The sequence below is a fragment of the Berghia stephanieae genome, chromosome 6, assembly GCF_034508935.2.
Source record: "Berghia stephanieae isolate SIO BIC M18660-M18661 chromosome 6, UCSD_Bste_1.3, whole genome shotgun sequence".
Classification (NCBI taxonomy): Eukaryota; Metazoa; Mollusca; class Gastropoda; order Nudibranchia; family Aeolidiidae; genus Berghia; species Berghia stephanieae.
This window is the reverse complement of record NC_088365.1, coordinates 52358472-52368132: the sequence shown is the minus strand read 5'-3', so window position 1 is coordinate 52368132 and position 9661 is coordinate 52358472. Positions and strand designations below refer to the sequence as shown.

The 9661-nt window shown below is 34.9% G+C and overlaps 1 protein-coding gene across 2 annotated transcripts in view; it reads right to left on the bottom strand.

The window, feature by feature from the left end:
* LOC144975243 (transmembrane reductase CYB561D2-like) overlaps window positions 1-8221 on the bottom strand; it is a 22824-nt gene extending 14603 nt beyond the window's left edge. Inside the window, exons 1-3 of one of the 2 annotated variants that reach the window (XM_078919141.1) lie at window positions 8091-8221; window positions 5122-5277; window positions 1733-1770 (exon numbers count right to left, since the gene is read on the bottom strand). In XM_078919141.1, coding sequence (XP_078775267.1) covers window positions 1733-1770; window positions 5122-5188 — 105 coding nt within the window. In that variant the 5' untranslated portion in view covers window positions 5189-5277; window positions 8091-8221. Of the gene's footprint in view, window positions 1-1732; window positions 1771-5121; window positions 5278-7706; window positions 7986-8090 lie in introns of those variants that run through there. The other variant, XM_078919140.1, reaches the window with a different exon arrangement.
* Window positions 8222-9661: the final 1440 nt, after the last annotated feature.

Here is a 9661-nt window from a genome sequence, read left to right as displayed (position 1 = left end):
TTAACTTTATCTCTCTGAGTATGCAATCTGAAAAATAATTTTAAAAACTCGAGTGCATCCAATGAAATAGGGAGGATAATAATGAATAATGAAATCAGACCTTCCACATTGCTACACCAATTCAGAAATCCAATGTTTACTTCCATTGAATAAATGACAAGACTTGCATAGATTTCAATTGAAACACACACATACACACAAACACATACACACACAAACACACACACATATATATCTATATAATATTGATTCGTGTTATGATGTATGGTACAAGTCTGGTACGAATAGTGCTAGACATGTAGTAATGGAGCAAATTTAACTGTATATATATATATATATATATATATATATATATATATATATATATATATATATATATATATATATATATATATATATCCCAGTCGAGAAACTATATTTAGAAGCAAAGTGATGAGGAATATGAACTTTTGACATTTTGGCAATGAAAGAACCAATGTGTATTCTCCATAACAGCAAAGGAGATATTCAGAGCTGATAAAAACCAACAACCGTTTGACTTGAGATAATACAATGATTTTTATAAATAGAAGACTGGAACTGTGAATTCTAAAAACTGTGCTTTTGTATTTCTATCTTTTGTATTGATGGAATCTCATAGAAAAGGCAATGACACAAAATGTATCACTGAAACATTATTATCTTACAAGCCTGTTTTTTTGCCTCATTGATTGAATGTAAAAAGTAATAAAGAAAAATAAATATAACAGCTTCAACAAAGAACACAATAACATGGAACGTTTTGGGCTCAAAACCCTTCTTCAAGACATAAATATATAATCTGTCGTATATCTGGAATTTAGTAATGTATCTATGTCTTTATTGCTTTTTTGTTGTTGGCTGAAGAAGGGTTTTGATCCCGAAACGTTCTGTGTTTGGTATTTTGTTCTTTTTTGAGGTAGTTAAAATAATTTTTGTTTATTACTTGTTACAGTCCACAGCTTCTATCAGCCTTGTATCACTTTGATTGAATTTAAAAAGCTTTCTTAAATAATGATAATATAGAAATTATCTTTCTTTTTGTTTTTTAGAGGTGTCACAGCACTTGTGACAATATTATATCATTTCAGTGCCAGTAAAAAGGAAGATGATCAAAGAAAAGTTGTAGATTTGAAGTAAAAAGCACCAAAGAAAAAGGAAAGACAAAGGAAACTGGTTCAAATGGGGACCAGAAGATTCCACCATCAATCCATCAATGCCTTTATTTTGCTATGAGCTAAAAATAGCATCCGGGAAAGTGAAGAATACTGCTATGATGAATACACTTAAATGTTTACAAACCTACAATATATTCAAAATTTATTATTATAAAAGTACATAACTGAGAGATGATTTACAGGGGAAAAATATCATCCCTCCCAGCCAAGGATCCCCCCCCCCAAAGGACCAGGGAAAAAACAAAACAAACGAGCAATCTCAATCAAGCACAAAGGGGATCGGATAGAAGACACAGCACGTTACCTCTATACTGATCCTGGGAGGTCAGAGGTCACCACCCAGGAAGTTTCTTGTCATTCTTTTGTGTATAATCATAATACAATGCTGTAAACACTCGGGTATAACAGTCAACAGACTGCCATAATAGCAACTCATTTTGGTACAAGACTGTATTAGTCACCTATAATACTAGAAAGCTGGTATGTATTTGTAGAACTTTAAATATTCAAAACCGAGTGCAGTCATGGTAACTTACCCCAAGGACCATTAGAATTGGGTGCCAAGAGAACAGACCTATAGGAAATAGAAATGTATTTTATGAGAAGATAAAAAAAAAAAGGAAACATAATAATATAAAATTCATTGATTCAGTCTCATGCATATTAGTTCTGACAGGTAAAATACTTGTACAAAAACTTGTAAACTACATACAATTTCATGTGCAACATCACAGGGTGCTGACCAGTTTTGACCATGAAAATTTGGCAAATTCTTGTAACTACACACAACTCACATCAAACCAATCTTGTTGATGTCTCCCAAAAAATTACTACAAAAACATACAAATCATGGTTTAACATGCAGACCAAGAGACTTGTTAAAAAGAAACACAAACCATTTCTAAAGGCCACCCCCCCCCCCCCCCCCCCCCCCCCCGGCCAAAAAATAATAAAATAATAATAAAATAAAATAAACCTAACTATGAAGCAGCAAATGACGACTTCAAAACGATTAAAATGGAAACTCAAAGAGAATGCTGTAGAGTCAAGTTAACAAAATAATAAATGATGAAAGCAACACCAATACAAATAATAATACATCAAAAGTAAAAATAGAGACAAAAGTGGAATTGATACACTCAAAGACAAGAACTGAACATTCCAATCTGACCCAAAACTTAAGGCCAATATATTGAATAACCAGTTTGATCAAGTTTTCTCCGATCCACCAACAATCCCAAAAACTTATATTTTACAAGGCCAAGACAACTTTGACATGCCTATAACGGAGGACGACCAAGACAACTTTGACATGCCTATAATGGAGGACGACCAAGACAACTTTGACATGCCTATAATTGAGGACGACCAAGACAACTTTGACATGCCTATAACGGAGGACGACCAAGACAACTTTGACATGCCTATAACGGAGGACGACCAAGACAACTTTGACATGCCTATAACGGAGGACGACCAAGACAACTTTGACATGCCTATAATCGAGGACGACCATGACAACTTTGACATGCCTATAATGGAGGACGACCAAGACAACTTTGACATGCCTATAATGGAGGATGACCAGACAACTTTGACATGCCTATAACGGAGGACGACCAAGACAACTTTGACATACCTATAACGGAGGATTACCAAGACAACTTTGACATGCCTATAATGGAGGACGACCAAGACAACTTTGACATGCCTATAATGGGGGACATCAAATATCAGAGAGAGGCCTTGCAAAGCTTCTAAATGCAATTAAGGAACACAAAGCAAAAGGTCCTGATGATATACCAGGAAAATTAATTTAAAACTCTATCCCCTATATTGACATATTAAATTTTCATATACTGACATATTGTATTTTCCTATATTGACATATTAAATTTTCATATACTGACATATTGTATTTTCCTATACTGACATATTAAATTTTCCTATACTGACATATTCAATTTTCATATACTGACATATTGTATTTTCCTATACTGACATATTAAATTTTCATATACTGACATATTATATTTTCCTATACTGACATATTAAATTTTCCAGAGTTCATTGAACCAAGGAAAAGAATCTAACGATTGGGGAAAAAAAAAGGAAAAATAACAGAATTACGCAAAGGGAAAAAACACTAAAGCAGAGAATTATAGACCAGTTTTTATTACATCAATCACAAGTAAAATTCTAGATCATGTCATATTTTTCTAAAATTATGAATCATATAGAGGCCAAAGAAATTCTAACAGAATCACAGCATGGTTTTAGGAATAAAAGGTCATTTGAAACACAAGTGATCAAAACAATCAATCACTTAGAAAAAAAAACATAAATACGAAATTACAAACTGATGCAATTTTCTTAAACTTCAGCAAAGCTTTCGACAAAGTCCACCATCATACAAAGCTTTCGACAAAGTCCACCATCATACAAAGTCCACCATCATATAAAGTCCATCATCATACAAAGTCCACCATCATACAAAGTCCACCGCCGGACACTGGCCCTGAAATTATGGAGACCGAGATCGATCCAGGTGCAGTCGAGATTTTTTTATTCTGACCTCCCTGTCCACCCAACAGTGAATGGGTAGCTGAGTCTGTTAAATTTGGTGGAAGTACTTTGCGATAGACTAGCATTCTATCCAAAGGATAGCAAGCAATTGCTATTGTCCGTTTCACGTTATAGAAGCCAGGATAAACTCTGAATGGGCTGAACGGCTCTGAAGGACTACTTTTTAAAATAATGACTCCCTTTATTAATACGGAACAAAACATTCCAATGGATTATCTTCTTCTTGACCAATCGAAGACTGGTAGTTGTCGTGGATGGTGCATCATTAAAGTCAGGCCAAGTGATGTCTGGTGTTCCTCTGGGTACAGTTCTTGTCCCCCTCCTATTCTTAATCGACATTAATGATATGGCAGAAAGACTTACACCTGGATCCCAGTTATGATTATTTGCAGATGACAGCTGAGAGATATCTGACAATAAGAACAAAACTATCTATTGTATCATTATATACACATATTAAGGAGCCATATCTCATCAAGATGATAAAGAAACTAAAACTTGCTTTCTTTGGACTTTTATCTAGAGACATGACAGCCTTGAAAAAAAAAATTCTAGAGGGTATTGTGGAGGGCAAAAGAGGGAGAGGGAGACCAAGAAGAAGATGGTCACAAGACATCAGCAAAAGGATATAATATAAGCCCTTGACTGAATGTGGAAGGATGGCACCGGACAGAAGCTTGTTTCTATTAGCAGCTACAAAGACACATCCAGGATATAATATAAGCCAGTGACTGAATGTGGAAGGATGGCACAGGACAGAAGCTTGTTTCTATTAGCAGCTACAAAGACACGTCCAGGATATAATATAAGCCAGTGACTGAATGTGGAAGGATGGCACAGGACAGAAGCTTGTTTCTATTAGCAGCTACAAAGACACGTCCAGGAGAGATAAGCCATGATGATGATGATGATCTTGTGGAAATAAATGGCATTCATTAATTGAGCTTGGAGCTTTTATATAACGCAAGATCCACTAAACGTGCCCAAAGCGCTTTACAAGGGGTCCCTGGCCAACAGCAACACTTAACATGTAAGACGGGACATGACGCCTGCTAGTTTTAGGTGATATAATACTTTTTTTCTGAAAGAGACAATGCTGTTAACGCCCAGGTACTCTTTTTACACCTGAGTACGGTGAGAGAATGTGAGTAAAGAGCCTTTTCCAAGGACTCAACTATGTGCTGAGTGAGGTTCGAACCCAGGACCTTCCGATCCGAGAGCGAGTGTCATACCACAAGACAACATAGCCGCACCATGATGAATACACTGAACATTGGGACACCTAGGAATTTCACTGTATAAATGATCGTTCATTTCTTTAAAAAGTAATCACACTTACTGTAATCAGCTACGGCATAATAGATAATGATGGATGGTAGCACCAAGGCTGATATGTGAGCAACCATCCTCAGTAATATTGCTGTCACAGTAGAATTGTCTGAATTCTGTCTCTTTCCTGCTGATTTAAATGCTGGGAGAGAATCCTGGGATGAATCTGGTTAAGACAAAAAAATAACAACAAAAAACAAATACAAACTTATATCGACATTTTACTGCAGTCCTGACAATGTCAATATTATTTATATCTTTCCTAGACTGTAATATAAATTGAACCATTGGTATCATTTCTTTCATCAGAACATTAAATTGGCCCTAGGGGGTTATTTTCATTGACATTTTGCTCCGAATTCAAATGTCGCTATGTCTTGGCTTGTCATTCTCATGCTGCCTCAAACAGGTGTCAGCCATTTAGTGACGGAAATTAGAATATGGCCTCAGCGCTGAAAGAGAAATGCTGGGAACAGAGGTGTTGGATTTTATGGAGACATGACTTGTAAAGTATAGCAAGTCCAATGTCTGAAATGGATGCTGAGGATTGCCCGGTTAGTTTGAGTGGGGTGATATTCTGGTTAACAATAAATTATGCTAGAACCCTTCTAAGCTCCTTTTACTTTTTCGATGACAAAAACTATGATTATGAGTATGAGGTGTAACAGGTGTAAATGAAATGAATACCTGACTTAGGTAGTGAACGATATTGTAAGATTTGTAGGACTAAAAGGAAGCTGAGCAGTAACAGGCAAGTTGCACTGTATGGAGTCGACATTTCATTTCATCTGACAGGAAAAAATGAAGGCCATTATCATTATCAATTTAAGCATGGTGAATGAATAGAATTGCACTGTGTGCCCTTGCCTTGCCTTCCCTATTATATACTTATAGGCTGTCATTATTCACAGACACCTGTCTGGGAATAACGAAAATTTGTTATTCCCAGACACCTGTTATTCCCAGACAGGTGTTGGCAGATGCAAACTGCCCAACTAGGCGTGAAAAATACCAAATATTCTGAAAAAAATACCAGTGGTTATTTGTGTCCCAAAACAGTCCACATCAAGTGATATTTAACATAAGATGAAAGTAAATAGTGATAAATGTCAAATGGATCAATGAAATTTCTTTTGTCACTTTGAACTGAAAACGTCAAACTGGCAATTCGCCTTTTTTTTTTTCAACCAGCAAGAAAGTTGTTAATCATCAAATCTGTTCATGGTCCACCAACCATTTAAATTTTCACTACTGTTAACTTTATTGATCATCTTTTGTTTCTATAATTTGTTCATTCTGACCACAATTTTGGGGATATTGATGATGGCTCGGAATATGTTTATTTCGCGGACGAATTCCTAGGCCAAGGTGTTGTTCGCCCCAAAGCCCAAAAACGACAACACTTGTTTTTTCCCCTGTCTTCTTCATACAAGACAATACAATTTATTATCACACATCCACAAAACTAGATCCAACAACATATTCTAATCAGAGATGTGAATTTTAAGATACATCGATACCGGTGTGAATAGACAGCTCAGTGGGTTAGACCACCTTTCATTTTGCTCCTTTTAGCTGCACAGACTCAAATCTGATCGCTCCCCCCCCCCTCCCCCCCTTTTTTTTTTTTTGAGGGAGTCTATTCTTTTATCCTTTTTTGTTTGGGCTTGTTCTATTACTGAGCATGAATTTCTTTAAATTGTTTTAATTTTAAAATTTTAAAAATTATCGTTTTTCTCCTCTATATTACCATTTGGTCGCTCTCTGAATATTTCTGTTTGTTTGCTTTTTAAATTGTTTATTCTTTTTAGAATATACTCTTTGAGATCGGAGTGGGGACGAATATATGACAATTTGCTAGAAAGGAACTAAAAAGAGAGAAAGAGAAAGAGAGAGATAGAGAGAGAGAGAGAGAGAGAGAGAGAGAGAGAGAGAGAGGAGAGAGAGAGAGAGAGAGAGAGAGAGAAAGATTAATCTAAAAAAAAAGAGGTGGGAGGGGGTGGGGGGTGGATGGGACATTTATCATTTACAACGCTCTGTATAAAAAGAAGACGGAATAAAAAAATAAAAAAGTGGCGGAACCAGGATTCGAACCCATGTAGTCGAATCGGACATGCCCTTGAGGGCAGACCACTTAAGCATTCGGCCATGACACCCGCATGAAGGTCGACGAATAGTGTGTTTATGACATGAATATGTACCTAATAACGACTGATTTATTGTTGGTTAATTTTACATTTTTATTGATATTTTATTAACTTTACTTATTTCAATTTGCATTTCGAAACATTCCGTATTCTGGAATGTGGATAATTGTTTGAAAGATCAGTGTTTCAAAGAAGTGTCTGGGATTAACGAAAATTGGTTATTCCCAGACACCTGTCTGGGGATAACAAATTTTCGTTATTGGCAGACCCTGTCTGGGAATAATCACAGCGATACTTATATACAAAACAAACTAACTACTCACAACGGCTGGCTTATTGGCTTATTAAAAAATGTAACTTGGGGCCTGCATTGACAAGCTACGATTACAATTAAGTATAAAACATAACCTGAGGGTAAGAGATGCATCAATTAAGTATAAAACCTAACCTGAGGGTAAGAGATGCATGATTCTTGTTGACTACAATTTCAACCCTTGTTTCCACTTTGTCTTAAATTGTGACGAATTTCAGTTAAATTTAAAGAGTTGTTTGTCTTACAGTTACAGTACAGGCATCTGACGTGAAGAATACGTTTTTTTAAGAAAACAATCTAGGTGTCTGAGTTTGATCCAACCCGTTCCCGAGGAAATTTCAATTCAACATAAAACGGAGAATCCCGTAATTGCTACTGACACTGACACATGACAGTGATTTTTTTCTTTTATCTGCTGATGCGAGTCCCCTCCCCCCTTCCTTAGCCAACGCAGGTGTAGAAAATCTGGAAATGAAACAAAAACTATAAACTACAAACATAGAAAATATTCGAACTTACTGAAAAATTCCTGTTTGGAATACTTTTATTGCCACCTCTTTTCGCAGTATTTTGTGAATGAAAAATTTATGAGAGAGAACCTGAGGCGAATGCTAGTGCAAACAATAGTCTCAACTCAAAGGTCAAAAGTCAAAGTTAATCTTGATCAAAAAGAGAATGGAACTGTGTATTCCCTACACCAGTTTACTGAATACACATCTGTGTTTTCCCTACACTGTAATGTTTTGATTAAAGGAATGACAAGCTGAAGGTTTGGTACGGAACTCTAAGCAACATGTTTATTTCTTAGTCCGGTAAAAAGTGTTACGTAACCAGAATACAGTTCCAACGGTAGCAGTCTCAATATAAGGGACTTAACCAAGTTAAATTGTACTTGTTAATATACTCAGTTGCAATATACTTAGTCCATGACATCTCCCTTGTTTTCAAATAATAGAAATTTTTAAAATAAAATAAAATTTTAAAAAAATAAAACGGGATAGAGTACATCATAATAATAATGATAATAATAATAATATAATAATAATAATAATAATAATAATAATAATAAAGGATGTGGGAGTTACTTTTGATTCACATTTGAATTTTGATTTACATATTGATAATTGTGTAAGCCGTGCAAACAGAATGATGGGAATAATATATAGAACCTTTATAAGTCTTGATAAAACCACATTTTTATATTTATATAAATCGCTCGTTCGACCAATTCTAGAATACGGAAATTGCATCTGGAGCCCATTATATAAAAGACAATCTATTAGTATTGAAAGTGTACAGAGGAGAGCTACCAAAAAAATGTATACAATACAGTATTTATCTTATAAGGAAAGGTTAGAATTTCTTGACTTACCCAGTTTGAAATATAGAAGAATTCGTGGGGATTTAATTCAGGTTTATAGATTGGTACACGGTATGGATAGGATAGACTTCTCTGATTTTTTTTCATATTCTAATATTACTTTTACTAGAGGGGACAAGTTTAAGATTTTTGTCTCTAGATGCAAAACAAACATAAGACAAAACTGGTTCGGTATTCGTATTGTTCAGAAATGGAACAGTTTGAAATTTGAAACAAAGAATGCAAAATCTATGGATTATTTCAAGGTGTTAGTAGACAGGGAATTATATGATGGGAGATTTATATATGACGAATAATACGTGTTTGCTCTGCTGTTGATATGGCTTTCAATCTTGTATGTATATATTATGCATTATTATATTATTATGGTTATCTTCTATACGCGTGTCTATGTGTGTGTGTGTGTGTGTGTGTGTGTGTGTGTGTGTGTGTGTGCTTTGCATGTCACGGTTAAAGATATATGTTTGTACACCACATGAGTACATTTAAGTTGAAATACTATCTTTACCACGTGTATCATTATTGTAATGTTTAATCAATAGATTTATGGCATTACTAATTAATATTAAGGGCATTCAAGGGATCTTATCCTATTTTGCCCTATACCCACACATGTTATGTTTAATAATAATAATAATAATAATGATAATAATAATAATAATAATAATAATAATAATAACAACGATAATGAAAATAATAATAATAATAA